This window comes from Zophobas morio, unplaced genomic scaffold, assembly GCF_036711695.1.
Source record: "Zophobas morio isolate AGI-343-1 ecotype UQ-CSIRO unplaced genomic scaffold, CSIRO_AGI_Zmor_V1 ptg000005l, whole genome shotgun sequence".
Lineage (NCBI taxonomy): Eukaryota > Metazoa > Arthropoda > Insecta > Coleoptera > Tenebrionidae > Zophobas > Zophobas morio.
In genome coordinates this window covers 5,172,279-5,190,771 of record NW_026972110.1, presented here as the reverse complement: position 1 = coordinate 5,190,771, position 18,493 = coordinate 5,172,279, and the positions used below count along the sequence as shown (strand labels likewise).

Here is an 18,493-nt window from a genome sequence, read left to right as displayed (position 1 = left end):
TGCGGCACCTCCGACACTTTCTAGACCACACTATTGTTAATTTAGGACTGGTTTAATGTCACATTACTATCAATACCTTTAGCGCAAATAACACTCGAGTGCCAACAATTCATTACGTTAGTTTTACAACCTGATATCTTAACTACTTTATTAATTAAGTTATCGGTGAAGGTGAATTAAAATGTTACAGTTATTATAACTCTTCTTCCATTTTCAACTTATTTAGAACAGTAAAGCTTTAGTAACGTTCTAAAAGTAATTCGTAGTGATTCTTTTTTATTTAAGTATTCGCTACGTAACAACAAAAATTTAGACAAAAATAGTTTATATCAAGTTTTCAATAATTCGTTTCACAGAAATGTTGTTTTACAAACCAAAAATGCTAAACTGAAGTTAATTAATACAACAATCTAAAAGGTTTCTTTGTAATATTTTATTTTAAATTCACTATTTTGTACTTCAGAATTTCGCGGACAAACAATTATAATTTTATTTCTGTTTTGTGTGGTGTTTCTGTTATTTTTGAATAGAATAGGGAAAGTTACTTAATGATGTATTAGACTTTCTAACCATTTCCTAAACACTAAGACAAATTTTAATTTGAAACAAAACTTAATATGCAATAGTAAAAAAAATAAATTGGCCCCCGTCCAATTAAAGTCTATTTTTAATTATTATTTCCTAAAATAATAAGCAATTTAATCTTGAGTTTTATTTAATTAAACTTCATAAGAGTCTGAGGACAAAAAAAATCCGAATAATTTTTGTTCAATTGGTCAAGTGGAAACTGAACAGATCTTTTCAGAGCTTTATTTACACATTTGCGTATTTTCTCAAAAATGACATTCCCATTGACGTAAAAAGCGTTTATAATTGAGTCGTAGGTATATATTTCGCCTCTACAAAGAAAGAAGAGAAGTGGCGAGTCGAAAAATAAGAGAACTCCAGAAAATATTGGAAATGTTAGACAGGTAATGAAGCAGATCCCTATAACATCCATGCGACATTTAGTGCATCAAATGAAATTGTTATAATGTGTAACTTGCTGGGCAATATTGGGAAAAGATTTAGTTTTACGCCCTTATTGAATATGACGTGTGCAAGAATTAGATCAAACCGATTTTCCAGCCAGTTAATTATTATTGTCAATGGTTTTTGGACACATTTGATGACTGGATGTTGGGGAAAAACTTTTTTACAGCCGCAGCCTGGTTTCATTTTCAAAATATGAGAATATGGAGCACCGAAAATGTTTATGTTGTAGACTCCTCTTGATCCTCACACAACCTAATCACTGTTGCATATTAGCAAGAAATTTTGGCAAATTTTATACCACAATTTCACGACGATGAAATGGAGGAAGTAGATTATTTTCAGCAAAACATTACAGTACATTTTGCTAGCACTGTTACGGGAATTTTTTAATAGCCGGATCGTTAATCAAAATGTACAAAATATATGGCCCCCGATCTTGTGATCTTGCCTACTCCTGCAGACTCTTTTTTGCGACCCTATTTAAAGAACACTATTTCTCAAATACTTTTTTGAAATTAACATAATAGATTCATGCAGATATGATATCCTTACAACAAAATAGGGAATAATTTCAGCATTTACTGCAATTTAATCTTAACCATTTAGTAAAATAAATTAACCTTGCACCAATACTGCCTGAAACTTCACACTTATTTTATTGAAAATTTTACTAGAAAGTGTTCGCCATTTTTACTTTTACATTTGTCATTGCTTGACATTTATGAGTCTGGTTTGATCACCGACATCCTAAATCCTTCCCAAGGACGACTCGATGACAAATTATGTTACTCGCCCGATATAATATAACATAATTTAAAGCGAGTCCCTACCTTTTTACTTTCAAAACACTTTTAAAATATTCTACATTATTCACAGACTTATTCCTATGAAACTTTAAATACAAGTTGTCCACAACTTTCTCTGTATAATAGTTTTTTTAAAAACATTATATACAAATGATAATTTTTTTATAAAAATTTCGGAACACTGTTTTGACCACTTTTTTCAGCTTACAAAGCTCTGTATGTTACGTGGAAAACATTGTCGATTTCTTTTATTGAAAATGAGATACGGCAGAAACAGCTTCTTCGAAACAAGCTTTTTTTTAGTGTATTCATTTCCGACAAAAAACTGGTCGAAGGTTGTTTCGATAGAACTTCCCTCACCCCTGATGATAAAATTTGATTTTACGATTTTTACTTTTTTTTATGAGGACTGAAATAATGTTAAAGTAAATGTATGTATAGAAGCGTACTACGCGTATGTTTCAAATTAGTTTTTCCATTTAGAAAATTTTATGGGGACGTCATCAACATTTTTGCAAGGATATCAACTTGGATTGATGTAGTGTTATACTAATAACAGTATTCCCAAATTTTCGGGAAAATGGAATGAGCAGTTCTAGTCACTAAAATAAATTGACTTTAAACAAACATAAAAAGAATGAACAAAGGATAAATCACAAGAAAATGTTCATCATATTTTGAGATTACGTCATCACTTTTTGGGGAGAATAAACAGATTTACTTTGATTAAAAATATGCTTACAAAAACTTCAAAACCTCTGCAAGCGGTAAGATTTCAAAGTATTCGATTTTACAGTTCCTGATTTATTCAATAAAATAAATCGACTCATTCATTAATTTTTTTGAGCCACCTGTATAAACAAATCTAAAAAATATGAATGCATTGATAAATCACAAGTAAACACTCATCATATTTTGTACATTTTAGGTGAAATTTATTCGGCAAAATTTTGAGATGACGTCATCAATTTTCTGGGGGATAAACAGATACATTTTGATTAAAATTTTACCATACTTACAATAACTTCAAAACGTCTGTAAGATTTCGAAGCATTCGATTTTCAGTTCCTGATTTTAATCAATAAAATAAATTGACTCGTTCATTAATTTTCCTGAGTCACCCTATATAAGAAATATTTTATACATTTTAAGTAGGATTTATACGGGAAAATTTTAAAGTGCCGTCCTCAATTTTTTGGGGGGACAAGCAAATATATTTTGATTAAAAATTTATCATTCTTATGATCACTTTAAAACCGCTGCAAAATTTGAAACATTTTTTGCAGATTAAAAATTAAATTACAAAAAGTTGTTAGGTATATAATTTAGATTTTTTTTCCAAAAATTTGCACGTTTCGGGTAAAAACTCAACATGGCGTCATAAACTGCATGTGTAGGACTATGTTATTTTATACAATTTAAAACCCATTTACTATGTACAATTTTTAGGTGACGTCATCACATTGTTGGTGGATATAAAGTCAAATTTCTTCACACGAAAACTTACTAAAAAAAACTAAGAACGGATAAGGAAAATAATGTGTATGCATGACTTTTACAGTTTAATCAAAGACATGACAAATATTTATATGGCCAGCTGTAATCTGAAAACTTTTTGATCACCCGTTATTTATCTCCACGCTTATTAAGCTTATGATGTCGTCTATAAAAGATATTAAATAATTCTTTACTGAAAAATCTAAAATGCGCCTATGCGCCTGTGCACCTGTGTCTTACTCATATGCGTTTGGATTTCAGAAATGCTCATTTAAAATAAGGTATATAAAAGAAATGTACGAACCGAAGTATTTTATCGACAACACAGAAACTGCTATTATTCCTCTTGTGTTTTACATATCTAAATTCATAGATTTACCGTCACCAACAATTTTGTAGCATGTTATTATAATTAAAGTTATAAATATCTTGTACCGAAAAATATAGTCTAAGAAGAATTGCACGCGAGGGAAATTATGCTACGTAACAAAGCAATTTTGTCGACTTTTTTATTTTACTGTTCAAATTCACACCTATTCCTAACGTAATACGACAAGATGTATCCCACACACAAGCGAATTTCGATACCAAATGATCTACCAAAGTAGACCCAGTTCGTTTTGAAATAATTTCATATTTAATTTTTGAGTACTTGAGAATGAATTTCAGACAAAAATCGAATATCTTATGACAGCGTTGTCACCTAGCTAGATTATGTGTAAAAAACCCAAAATAATAATCGTGGCCAGATTTTTTTTAATAAATTAACATTCAAAGTACTAAAAATTATACAGCCTTAATAAATTATTTACATCTAGTGGACTATAAAACTCATTTATTAATGTGCCGCTTCATTTGACTTTTTGCTAAATTAATTATTAGTGTGTCAATTAGTTGTCAAATTTTGAAACAAATTTTAGCGTTTATTTCTTTATAACAAAGGATACGGAAAAATAGAGTCTTGAAAAAGATAAATATTTTATGATCAAAGCCTATTTTCCCTCTAGCGAAGAAAATGATATAGAATAAGGGCAATACTCAATTTCTGTCGCGAAAAAACTGTATTTTTCGGGAGCGGCAAATTTTTTGGTCAAGTCGTGTTCAAGACTTTTTAGACGTAAATCATTTATTAACGTCTGGTAGTATATTAAAAATTACACTTTGTTTGACTCGTCGTGCCCTATAGGTACCACTCGCACTGTGTACAGTAATATACTTTTTAAAATTTTTAAACAATTTAACTGCAAAAGATTAAAACATTATCTCATTTCGCTCCAAATGGCTGTAACTGCATCTGTAAGCTATCAGCCCTATCAGCTCTCAATCTACATCCTAAGACTTTTAGTACATATGTTGTGTACTGTGGTACCGTATGCATGTATATACATATTTGTACACTCTTTTCAAATTATGCAACCAGAAATATGGGATCGCCATTTTTTACTCAAATCAAAACAACATTTACAAAGTTCTGAATGTGTACGTTGTCCAAAACATTTTCCATTTTTGACATGAATATAATTTAAATGTTATTTTGTCTCTATTATGTAATTTCTGACAAAATGTAAAATGGATTGTACAAAATTCATTTTTTAGAGCAATTTTATCATAAAACAAGTAAAGCAACACATTATGGTACGTATTTTATCATCTTCATATTATGTTAAAGACGCCTATAACTTCATATTAATCAGCAAGGTAACTACTAGCTCAAAAACGAAAATCCTGCGTTTTTATCATACAAACTGTAAAGCTTTAAGAACACAAGGCTGTGTCGAAGTTAGTTTGTTAAAAGCACTGCTTGTTTATTAAATTGTTTATACCTCCAATATATTCCTAACAGAACTTAGTTTTATTGTTTATACAAAATGTATAAGAAATATTATTATTTATTTATTTGTGTATTAGATATACAATTTATAATAAAATACCGACAGTCATTATACAAAAAGAAGAAATGTGTTCAATAAATAAAAATAAATACATTGCGTCCGCATTGCGCCGCTTAAAATTTATTCTAACAATAAAATTTGTTATTTTTTTTCATTTCTAATTATCCTACTTTTCAGTTTTCATCTCTTCTTTCAAATTCTCCGTTGACGCTATTGTAGGTAAAGGATTAACCTGTTCATCATTTTCATTGCTAATTTTACTCTTCTCAGTACTTGCAGCGGCAGCAGTGGACCCTCCACCTCCAAACTGGCCAATTTGATTTCCGAAATTCTGTATATTCTCTACCAGCGGATTTGAACCTCCTTGCCCACCACTGCCTTGACCTCCTAACTGACCAATTTGATTTCCTGCATTCTGAAGACCACTAACAAACGGATTCGAACTATTTTGACCTCCCAGTTGACCAATTTGATTTCCTGCATTCTGAAGACCAGTCACAAACGGATTAGAACCATTTTGACCTCCTAGTTGGCCAAACTGACTAGTTGCATTTTGAAGACCAGACACAAACGGATTTGAACCATTCTGGCCTCCGAGAGCCTGGCCGAACTGATTACCAACATTCTGCACGCCACTTACGAAAGGATTCGATCCACCGCTTCCTCCTTGAAAGATTTGGTTGATACCTCCGAAAATTGAAGATTGAGTTGTTGAAGAAGGACCAGTGCCCTCATCACCTTGGACTGGTGCTTTGGTGCTTGTTGTTTGCTGGAAGTTGCTAATAATTCCTTGAAATTGGTTAATCGCGCCTTGGAAAAATCCCCCCGGACCTTGGTTCGAAGGAGGCTGAACTCCTGTGTCACTTTGATTGGCATTAGCGGACTGTGACGGGTTGTTACCTTGATTCGATTGACCGGCGACGAAATTTTGAATTGAATTAAAGACATCAATGAAGAAATTTGAACCACCTCCTTGGGCCACTCCGGTGTCTTCTTGTCCACTGGTAGTATTCTGACCATTTTGGCCATTTAAGTTGTTCATACTAGTTACAATGGCACCAATTCCTGAAACAAATAAGACTTAATCACAAAGAATGAAAATGATAATAAACAAACCATTGAAGAAGTTTTGGAACACGTTTTGCTGATTTTGCTGTTCATCTTCCGATCCAGGCGGTTTTTGATTGTTGTTTTGTTGGAAATTGTTGAAAAAATTAGTCACGGTTGTTTGAAAATTTTGTACAAAATTTTCAAAAAATTGATTTTGATTGCTTACATTATTTTCATTATTATTAACGTTAGTATTCTCATTTGTTCCAGCAGCATCATCTTTTAGATTAACACTTCTGTATTGATCTTTGAAGAATTTTTCTAAAGTCTGATTTAATTTTTCCCATGTTTCTGCACTCGGTTTTGCATTAGCGAGATTTTCCGATGCCTTTTCAATATTATTTCTGATCGAATTTATGCCAAAATATGCTATATTTTCAGCTTGCTGTAACATTGCAAATGCATTATTTTCTACTGGTTTAGCAACTTCTTTGTTATTTTGTTGTGGGTTAGCTTGTTGTTCGGTATTTTGCTGTGATTTAACTGGCTGTTCGGTATTTTCATTCAGATTTGATTTTATCTCCTGGTCAACGTCTTCATTTTCAACAGTGTTTGGTAAAAACTTAACCGCTTGTCCAAGTTCTTCTGGCGAAAGCTGAACTTTTGCATCTAAATTTCTCACCCCATAGGGATTGCCTTGGACTTCGGGGATCACTTCAGCGACTTCCGCTTCAACAACATCTTCTTGTCCTTCATTGATAATATCATCACTCAGTTTTAATTTCAACAATTCATCAGCAGATAATTGTATTTTTGCGTCTAAATTTCTGTTCCCGTAATAAAGTGGATCACCCCCGTCGTATACTACTTCAACGGGTATATTTCTGCTTTTTACTACTGCGGACTGTGCAGTAAAAAATAAGCAGACGGTCACAAACCACCTTAACGACATGATGGTCAACGTTTGACTGAAGTTGATGAACTCTTTGGTTGGATTTTATATCTAGTTCTTGTTTATCCGTAAGTTTTTCCCATATTATAAACGAGCGGAATGCTGTCTGTTTTAACCGGTCTCGAGATCAAGAGGAGATATTCTTGTGGCAACATCTCCAAGAACTGCAATCGAGGGTCAAGGCCTCTGGACCGTTACCTCTGGAGATTAAAAGAAATTTGGTTAATTAATTACAGGCGCACAGTTATTGAAATTTACAACTGTTTTGTAAAAGGTCAATATTATTTCCACATTCCGGTAATTAAGCGGTTTCCAGCAGACCAGCCAACGATAAGATTCCAAGTTGGTTGACACCTCCCAAAAAAAAAACATTAAGCAAGCAGGTATTTTTTATCTTATGGACATCGAATGACCAATAAAAAGAAGCAAAATGTTTTAATGTTGCATTCGTGGAAAAGGCAGACAGCTAAATGTGGCTGAATGTTTAAATTTATTATGCGTATTTAAATAGTCAAAATAGACCTTACATACCAGATCGATGCAAACGTTTATTTTAATTGTGAATGCTCAGATTACCTACATGCCAATAAGGTTATAATTAACGTTCATCAATGTTCAAATAGGACATGCACATGTCTCGTCTTTGTTTACACCGCAGTGTTATTACGTGTGTGTTAAGTGCATGTTACCTACTCATTATCCTACAGGATAAATAGTATTCTGAAAAATTCTATTGGAGCGTAATAATTTTACATGGAAATAAACACGTCACTGTGAATACATTAAATATTTAATACTAATTGCAAAAACTATTTGTATTGATTCTGAGAAGAGAATTTGGAATAAAATTTGCATCTTGACCCAAAATTTTAATCGATAATTGTGTACAACTTACACGGTAACACAGACTAGCTTATGCTTGACCTAGAATAACAATAGAAACTACCAGTTGAAACTAACAATTTACTTTTTAGAACAACCGATTCAGTTTCGAAAGAATTCGTAGAACGTAAATATCGTATGGTTTTAAAACATAGACTCGTAACAATCATCAAACTTAGTTGTCGTTAACGCTCCTCGTCCTTAAAGACGAAATTATTATTTCATGCATTTTGATAGTACTTTTTTTAATATAAATGTTGTGTCATATTTGTCATAATGGATTTAAAAAATCGAATATACGTTAATTTCTTTTGAAAACTTTATGTACGGAATTTTAAAAATAAAAAGATGTTATTCAAGTGTAAAAAATACCACGTAGTTTAGCAGTTTATTGAAATGGGTATTTTTTAACTAATTTTCTATCTAATAACAATAACTAATAAGATACGGTAAGTTTCAGACGGTCGTAGAAAACCTACATTTTCGTGTTCTCTACGTAACTCCTGGAAAACACACAAAATTAAACATTCGTTAGAACGATACTAAGTACTTATTACAATACTTCTTTAGATGGATGAAAAAAATGTGTAAAATTGTCGTCATCGAAGTTCCACAATACATCCGTTAGATTACCGAACCCATTTAACTTACCACACTCAAATGAATTATGTAAATTAGATTACCGCATACATTTTTTGCTACATATAAAAATGCATACATTTATTTAATCGATTTTAAACTAATCCTGCAGTCTTATTAGATAAAATGTTGGACGTTACGGGAGGTCTAATGTATTATTTTATTATCTACGACACTTATGTGGTGGCACAAATGGCCTAGACTCTCCTTATGAGAAAACTTGACACTTGCAAGTTATACTAACAGTTTTCTTTTTCTACTTTGCGTCAATAATATTTTCATTATGAAACGCAAATGTATTTCACAATACTTAGTATATTACACTTTTTTCGTAACAGGACTTGTGGGACTCATTCTATTTGGCCACTCCTCGCTGCGCTTGTCGTGGTCAAAACTCATACGTGCCACAATAATCGCCTTATGAAATACGTGTAAAATGTACTATTATTCTACTCATAACGCAAATAACTTAATTAATCTATATATACACTGACAAAAAACCCGCACACTTGAATATTTTGTAACTTTAGAATAATGTTTAGTATTATACCTGTTTTTACTTTTCTTCTGTTTTCACATGTTTTAAAACAAGGTTATGTTTTCGGTTGATGAGTATATTAATGTTTTGCTTTTTGAAATATTGTTTACAAAAGTTCAACCGATCGCAGGTAATCACAAAAAATTCAAGTGTCCGGGTTTCTTTGTCTGGCAGTGTATTACAATAATTTCGCTCATCTCGTAAATTTCAATTGTCTCTTAAGCAATTTTTGCGATATATCGTAAAATGGTTTACCATTTTTTTTTCAAAACCAGGGTAGTAGCAACGTATAGAATCATAACTAAGTAAAAATTAAACATGTACCATATGATAAAGAAAACTACTCTACTAGGTCAAGAAATTTATTTTTAAAATAATGATGTTACACCAATGTGTTCCTTGTTCGATTTGATAGTTACAGACAAATCACCGCAATGCCAACATCATATTTAAATCTTGTACGAAACGAAAATATCGGTCTCCCATTTCCATTCTGTCTGCAGAGTCTGTTTATTTATTAGCGATTATATTGTATTAAGCAGACAATCTCCAAAACTATTAGACCCAAATTACATGAATTTGTCTTGAAGAATTAGATGACGTCTTCTCAAAATTCGTTTGAAAGTTGTAATAAGGTCAAAGGAGCACAGATAAAGATCTATGCTTTAATAATGTATTTACATTTTTACCGTACCGTTATGCTTAAAAAAATTAAATTAGTAAATTGAAATTTTATTTATCCAAGAACCTACGTAAAAATAAACTTTTTCTAAGTTGTGGCAAGACGCTAATATTAAATTTATAATTACAGAACCGTATTTAAAATTTAGTGAACGGTTAGTGTTTTGAACCTTGAGTAGCGCTAGTGTCAAATACTCTTTATTTATTGCGAATTTCGACGCTTTTACAGTTTACACCTTCATCTTGCAAATTGTAAGACTTCGAAAATATATTACAATAGAAGAAAAAAGATTAAGATGATTAAGAGTAATCATTCAAAGACCCATTTCATTATCTATAAGAATTTAAAACTTATTTATTCATTCAATCTAGAAAGTTGACGACTGCATCTCATACATTGTTGGTGCTTTGGTAAGTGTTACTTCAGGAGTGAGGGGAATTATATTTAAATCAATTTCGACCAAACTTGTTCGACACAATAATAAAATTAATTAAAAAACAACAATAATTTGCATCCCGTCTTTAAGAATATAAATGTTATAAAAAAACCTGCAATTTCCTTAAAACAACAGAATATACGGTGTGAAAAAATTAAATTGACTTCTGATACTTTTTGTAAAATTTTGTTCTCGTATTGTTATTGCAGATCTTATGAACATCTATGTATTTAGATAAAATGACCTAAATGTCAATAATTATATAAAAATAACTCACAAAGGTATTCATGATTACCTATATTATATGTGATAACTATAATTTTAGTTAAATGCTCTTGTTTTTTACTTCCTGAGCGTAAGCTAAGCGACTTGATAGTTTCATGTTTTCTCGACGTTCCATGATCCCTATAGTACGAAAAAGTGATCTCCCGTTTCCGTCTGACTGTTTGTCTTTCTGTCTAAACTACTGAACTGATTGTTGTCAAATTTTTTATGTATATTAAGAATATCATGTAGACAGTAAAACGCTAACCAAAATTTGGCGAATCGTCCCCTACCTCCTCTCCAAAGTTTACGAAAATAAGTTTTTATTTTATAAAAGAAGATACTCGTTCACTTGTAATGTATGAATCCGTGCCCGAATCCAACATGTTGCAATTTAACTTTGAAACTGCAAAATCGAATGCTCTGAAATTTTGCAAACGTTTTAATGTGTTATCGTAGTCATGGTAAATCAAAATTTATCGTTTTTGAATCCTTTCTAAAATATGCAAAATATTATGACTTTATACGTGTAGTTTATCAATACACTGATAGTTTCTAAAATTACGTAGGTACTTACTTAGGGTGACTCAATAAAATTAATGAATGAAGCAATTTATTTTATTTATTAAATAAAAAATGACTCACTCCATTTTCCAGAAAATTTAGAAATGGATTACTGTTATTATTAGTATTACGTGCGTGTCCTTGCAAAAATGTTGATGACGTCATCACAAACATACCTTTATTTTTGACATTACATACCTACATATCTTTATTTTGACTTACAAATGTTATCATAAAAAAATTCGCAAAATCAAATTTTATAATTTTTCAAAAAAGCTGTATTTGTTCTACTGTACTTCAGTAGCGAGGAAAGTTCTGTAGAAATAACCAATTTTTTATTACGGTAGATGGATATGCATCTGATCGTATTTGGATTAATTATTTATTTGACTGTTTTGTAAAGTAGTCGCTGATTTAATAGATTAACAATATGACTTCTTTAAACACTACCTATAATTTGAAAATTATCGTATTTCAAAAATACATGTACATGTACATGCATTGACAGAACTAATGACATGTGATAAAACGTTGAAAAAGCTTTTCTATCTGCTGTTATTTTCTAATTTTTCCCCACCTCAAGGAACTTAGTGTGACCTATCTTACTCCAATTTAACCTATTTAAAATTAAGCTGTTCTGACAAACGCCACCGAATTATTTGAATTCGAGAACATGAGATTTTTTTTAAATTTCAGCCCAGAGGAAAGCTCGAGAACGTGAGAAGTTTTTTCAATTTCAGCCCAGAGAAAAATCTGTCAAGATCGAAGATTTATCGGTTAAATAATGTACAATATAAATATACAAAAACGGGAATAACAGATTCAATATACATTTTAACCCATCGTTAGTCTGTTTGTGCTGGTTGTGTCCCCCTATCTCGCCTTTCCCTACTCTCCTCTGCTTCCTTGAAATCACAATAATATACGTAATTCGTTAATTCGAATAAAATATATATTTTTTTTTAATTAGAAATTCTATAGGTATTCTTTCCCATGCACTTATTAACAACGAAACTACTAGTGGTAGACGCCAACTGATTATTTTAGTACATACTACACCAACCTCCTTCCACCTTCCTCAAGCTAAAATCGCACTGAGACGCGCTGTACAATTTAATCATATGACAAAGCAAAATCACATAAAAGATTCTGCTTCATGTTATTACAATATCTGAACTTTAACTTTGATGATATTGTTTATAAAAGGTGAGTGAGAAATTATGTTACAGAACCTTATATCTAGGGAAATAATAAATGCTGTATATAATACGCAGAATATAAACATCTTTTATTATTATAAGTAATATCACAATTAAATGGTTAACAAATCTGATTAACAATAAATAATACTATTCTTTCTACTGAGTGAACACATAAAGCTTCTCCGGTAAGATTCTGAATTGTCTGCATTGGACTAACAAATGAAATGATTGATTTGCTAAAACTTACCTACTTGCTAATTCAGAAACTTACGGAATATTGTTACGTATATTCAAATTAAAATTTGTTAGTAAGTTTTCTAATTTCCTAGCCAGTTCGAAAAACCAACAAAACAACGAGTAAAAACTTTGTTGCTAAACAAACACTTTTTCGTAAATCTCCAATCATACAGGTTAGAAATCTGTATCTCTACTTTTAGCTAGGTAATGTAAAAATAATCATATTTTCTTTAACCAAACATGAGATGTATTGTAAAGATTTTAAATTGTTCCCTAGTAATTATTTTTACAACACAGTACCCTTTTTGCAAGTTGTAGAACAGGATGAACACAACAACACGGATTCGATAAGCCGTTTTCTGTGCCTTTCGTTCTTGGCGCTTCCATTATTGCTTTTAACACCTCTTGAACATTCTCCTGTCAAAATAAAAATTACAAAATTTAATACGAAAGAAGTAAATTTGAATTGGTATTTTTGTGGCGTAAAGTTGAAATTTCTGTCTCAACTTTCGGTCACAGTATTTTTTTTAACAATGGACGCTCCATCACACGCAACCTGTACAGTACCTACTTCAAAAGCTACTAGTCGTATAAGAAATAAATGGATTAATAAAAGACGAATGAAAAATATCAACTAAATCATATCATCACCTGAGCGTAGGTACTTCCAACTTTCTTGGAGATAAAAGCAATTTTTTGTTAATTAAATAAGAGCAGCCATTTTGCTTATAAGCTTGATTACTATTATAAATATATTAAAGTTTTAACTGGCATACAAGTTTGTGTGAAAGAGAAACTATGAAAAAATATTTTTCGTTTACTTATACTATTAACATAGCCATACAACTACAATGTAAATTTAAAATCTACGTAATAGTACACACAAAATAGAAGCTAAAATAAACAGATCTTTAAAAAAATATCACTCGGCTGAATTTTGTTTGGTATGCCACTAGCATCTGTTAACAACATTTTTTTAAATAATGGAATCTTTGTCCTTTTTAATAAAGTATTTAATAGAGCTTGACTAGATAAATTCCTATACATAAGCTTACGAAAAGTACTGCAGTTTGTATATGGAAATTTTTGAAAAAAAAAAATGAATATTAAAAGCACTACACTTGTTATCATACGATTTTTTTAAATTTATGTTACCATTTGGATAAATGACACATTGAAACCAAATTTAACAAACAGTACGTATATATTGCATAAACACAAAAATGATCTTTCTAATAAGTCTCTTTTTGCAACGTCTGCAATTTTTTTCCTAAAATGGCCATTATAACAAAAATCCTTCATATGTATCTTTTGTAGCATATAACATCTGCCTTATTAGTTGAGTTTTAGCAGCCTCTTCAAAATTTATTTCTATCTAAATTAATTTCCGCTTAAAATGCCGAACAAAAACGATATCTAAAAATATTCGTCTCCAACTGTAATCAGAAATTGTAATCAAGTTAATAATAATAATTTGTGACATCTGCCGTTTTCGGAGGTCTTAATTCAAGGTTTTAACATTATTAGGATTTCAAAGAATTAGATAATTTATAATAAAAATATCGTAGAGTACCTCGACAAAAATAAGAAAAATATACAGGGTGTTTCTTTTTTTTGATAGAACCTCTGTAACTTTTTTATTCTTAAATAATAATAATAATAATTTATTACAGCCCAACGAGCAAGCTCATATAGGGCAAAATAGTACATACTAATATTTGAATAATTTCACAATACACAAAAAAAAACATACAAGTTATTAGTAAGTAGACGTTCATGTTAATTTTGGTGTATAATTGTAACATAGATTTTTACACGTACCTATCCATAAAGGCAATAATAAAAAAGAACTGAATAACCTCCCTAGTATAAGTTACAACTTTCAGATCCCGATAATTATTATTAATCTGTTTGTATCCAATCTCATGACAACATACGGCAGATCGTTTTCAATTCTTAATTACAGAGTTATAGTTCAATGCTCATGAAATAGAATTCGATAAAAAAAACTTATAGCAGACATCAAGTGCTACTTTAGGAAAGATCTTAAATGTAGTAGTTTTTATCAACTGTATGTACCTAAATAATTTTTAACCTTTAAATTGATAATATGAGTCAGCAATAGGTGCATTTTATGACATCTGAGAAATTATTATTTGTTATTTAAGTAGTTGGGGAAAACTGTAATTTTCAGATTACTTTATTACAATTAACTTATTAATTTAATTGGCTGAATAAAAGTTGAACTGTAAGCTCCAGAATAAATCAAACCAAATCAAATGATTTCATGAAAACTGATAATGTTATAATGTTACCTGTTACCTGGCTAACAAACATACGCAGTTTCACTTCCGAAAAATGAAACTTCTCATTTGTTTTAAGAAGCATCACTACTAATGTTTTATAATAATTTATACCACCACGCTTGAGAAACATTTCCAATAATTCATTCATAAACAGAATATGTAACTTACCTGCGTCAGAGCTGAGCATTCTACATACTTCATATTATGGACTTTAGCAAAATTTTTTGCAACGGTCTTTGTAACGAAAAGTTTACTGTTAGCGTTTAATTTGTCTATAGTTTCTGGGTCATTGCGTAGATCACTCTTTGTTCCTACTAGAATTTTTACTGCGCTTGGACATACTTCAATTTCCCGCAACCACTAGAAAAATATCTTCATTAAAATAGCAGTACATATACAGACATATAAAAAATAGGAAAATAAAGACGTGCTATTGGAAATATTTTTTAAAATCAGAAATTATTGCAAAAGTTCACTACTCACGAGCGCGGGCATAACAGACTTCGGTCTCTGCCCGCCCGCAGAATTTAATAATAATAATAATAATAATAATAATAATAATAATAAATTCATAGTAGTAGGTAACTTGTAACACAAACAAAATCTTTGTGGAATATGTAATACATTTTTGACAAAAAAAAAAACTATTAAAAGAAGAAGGAAACATAAAAATAATGCTTTATTAACTTTTATAGCACAAAATAGTTCAAGATAATTCTTCATAACACTAAATTAAAACATCAGATGAAAACTGACTGTTACGTAAATGATAATTAAAATTACTCAAGTTCATCGAATTTTGTTTAAACTTACCTTCTCTTTAACATTATAAAAAGAATCAGTATTAGTTACATCGAAACAAACTAGAATTATATTTGCAGAATCAAAAAAGGACCTTGTTAACATTTCATATCCTTCTTGCCCTGAAAATAACAGTTTTGAAATCTACTACTTTTAAAGTTTCTTAATATAATACCAGCAGTATCAATGAGTAGTATTTCAAAAGATTGTCCATTATGTTCCGCATTTACTAGGTAATTGTCAAATACAGTAGGTTCATGCTTGTTGTCACATTCCTGTTGAGATAGTCTGAAATTACAGTACCATCGTAAAAATTAATAACGTACTTTTTGATCGCTTACCGCAAAAGCAATGTCGTTTTGCCCACACATCCATCGCCAATTGTAACACATTTGATAGATAGTACACTCATTTTTTAAAACAACGGTCAAAAAACTTTACCAAATTGCTTTAGTAATGTTTTGCATTATGGTGCTTTATCTTCACTAAAGCATCCGTTATCTACATGAGATCACCCTCAGAACAATATCACTTTATGTTATAAACGTTTTAGTAGGAATACCACACAAGCTTATCTTATCTACAAATGCTGGTTATCATGGTATTAAAAAGCAAAAAATATTTCGCTTGCGTAAAATGCAGATGTGGGTGTATAGTACGTATTTTAGCCAATGTATTCCAAAAAGTCTTTATTTTTCAAAATTGGGGCGTTAATGAATGACCTTGGCAATTGTTTAATGATTTATGAGTCAAAGATCCAAAATTTTTTATAAAATCTTTTTTCGGGCAAATAAATGTGTTCAAACAATACAAATAAATTTTTCGACATAAAAAAGTTAAAGTAAAGTATATCTTACGCGTAACGACGTAACACACTAAACAAATCTAAATTAATAACTTTCACCAGGGATCGCTGTTATCGTTGTCGTATGCAAAATTTCAAAGGTATTAGTTTCATAGTTTATCAGTTCACTAATTGTCAAATTTCGTTGTAAGCACCTACAATTTTTCATTTTTTCCTAAAAATCTGCATGCCTAAGGTTCAATTAATAAATCACAGACACAAAAGCATATTATTTTGCCTATTTTAAACAACATTAACTTAACAAAATTCTAAGATAACACGTCATCAAATTTTTGGTGGGAGTGAGCAGACAAATTTTGGTTAGCGTTTACATTTACACGACATCCTTAAAATTTCACAATCAGTTCAGTATTTTCCAAGATTATCTGTTTAATATAATCTCCAAGTATGTGAAAGACAAGGATGCATTTTTTTAAGTATATATAAACCTTCAACCTTTTTAATCTTTTCACTTGCACAAAACAATTCAATAATTTTATTATTCTTATCCGTTTTAATCAAAGATATATTTTTACAAAACATCGTCCTTCGTTACTTGTAAATGACGTGCAATAGTGATTAGATTAGTAAAATAATTACGACGTTTGCGTTTATATTTTGATAATACTTACCGTATTTTTAGCGAAAGATATGTATCCAATCGGAGCATCTTACTTGATAAAAATATTTATTTATCATTTAGTTGTAATCTGTAAAGTATTTTAAGTATCTAAAGTCCAGTATAATCAATAATCATAAGTCAAATACAACCCTGTCTTCCTTTTGGTAAGTTTTTACCAAAAAGAAACGTTATTACTTTCCGAGCGTAAGGTACGGAAGTAGGTATTGTAATCGATTCCATCGGGCAACTGGTTGCTTTCATATTTTTTGTTTTTTCTTAGAACTTATACTACACAGTGAAAACAACTAACACTTAATCATACCATGAATTAAACAGTTTTTTTTGTTAATTTCAAAAATACTTTTATTTATTTTAGTTAATATATTAATCATTGTAAGTCATCATCCAAAGCAATGTAAAAATCGACAAGGAAGTAGAATAAATAGTTGCAAAGATGGGACAAGCGTTAGGAAGAATAGTTTCTGAGTAAAAGAGAAATCCTTAAACAAGTTAAAATATAAGTGATAAAAAATTGGTCGAAAGTTGTTTCGACAGAACTTCCCTCGCTCCTGAAATACAATGATATTTTTTTTAGTCACCCTGTATATGCAAATCCAAAAGATATTAATGCAATGATAAATTGCAAGTACCGACTCATCATATTTTGTACATTTTAGAGAGGATTTATTCAGCAAAATTTTGGAGTGATGTCATCAATTTTTTAGGGGGGATGAGCAAATACATTTTGCTCAAAAATTTACCATCGGGGACACGGAAAACTGGGCAGAGGTGTCATACAGTTGTGAAAATTTCTAAACCAGACCTTATATAGATACTTATAACCACGCTTTTAATGTTTAACGCATTTGTCATTTTGACACTGACAAAAATATCAATCGTATTGACGCTAAAGGTGGATTTACATTGACATTTTTTGAAATGACAAGAACAGACTGCCCAGAATTCCATGTCCCTCATAGTACCATTTGTATTTCTTCGTCCTCTAGGGGTCATGATAGGTCGAGAAATTGCAAAAGTAGGTAAAGAGTCGACCGACGGACTCGATTACAATACTTCCTTTGCTTACGCTCGGGAAGTGAAAAGGGATTAAACCAACCCTAGTGATCAAGTGAATCGTTGAAAGAACAAAAATAGACTAGATGCTGCTGAAGTTTAAGCAAAATTGAGGGAAAAACAAGACGAGACAAAATCAGAAGTGAAACATTTTGCTCCATCTAAGAGCA

At 30.8% G+C, this 18,493-nt stretch overlaps 2 protein-coding genes across 2 annotated transcripts; both read right to left on the bottom strand.

The window, feature by feature from the left end:
* Window positions 1-5,218: 5,218 nt before the first annotated feature.
* On the bottom strand, window positions 5,219-7,318 carry LOC135122459 (putative uncharacterized protein DDB_G0286901). Its single transcript, XM_064046640.1, has 2 exons — window positions 6,347-7,318; window positions 5,219-6,295 (listed from the first exon to the last, which is right to left on the bottom strand). Exons 1-2 carry the CDS (start codon window positions 7,230-7,232, stop codon window positions 5,397-5,399), a joined length of 1,785 nt encoding a protein of 594 aa, XP_063902710.1. The 5' UTR covers window positions 7,233-7,318; the 3' UTR covers window positions 5,219-5,396.
* Window positions 7,319-12,501: 5,183 nt separating this feature from the next.
* On the bottom strand, window positions 12,502-16,333 carry LOC135122458 (cell division control protein 42 homolog). Its single transcript, XM_064046639.1, has 5 exons — window positions 16,125-16,333; window positions 15,959-16,071; window positions 15,796-15,905; window positions 15,151-15,342; window positions 12,502-13,093 (listed from the first exon to the last, which is right to left on the bottom strand). The coding sequence occupies exons 1-5, from the start codon at window positions 16,193-16,195 to the stop codon at window positions 12,950-12,952; spliced, it is 630 nt and encodes a 209-aa protein (XP_063902709.1). The 5' UTR covers window positions 16,196-16,333; the 3' UTR covers window positions 12,502-12,949.
* Window positions 16,334-18,493: the final 2,160 nt, after the last annotated feature.

Bases quoted from the DNA above. Each gene is read 5' to 3' on its own strand.
- LOC135122459 (XM_064046640.1), bottom strand. From the start codon at position 7,232: ATGTCGTTAAGGTGGTTTGTGACCGTCTGCTTATTTTTTACTGCACAG. The intron at 6,296-6,346 runs GTTTGTTTATTA...TATTTGTTTCAG, and splicing joins GTTCCAAAACTTCTTCAATG to GAATTGGTGCCATTGTAACT.
- LOC135122458 (XM_064046639.1), bottom strand. From the start codon at position 16,195: ATGAGTGTACTATCTATCAAATGTGTTACAATTGGCGATGGATGTGTG. The intron at 16,072-16,124 runs GTAAGCGATCAA...CTGTAATTTCAG, and splicing joins AAAACGACATTGCTTTTGCG to ACTATCTCAACAGGAATGTG. The intron at 13,094-15,150 runs GTAAGTTACATA...TTATTTTGACAG, and splicing joins AATGCTCAGCTCTGACGCAG to GAGAATGTTCAAGAGGTGTT.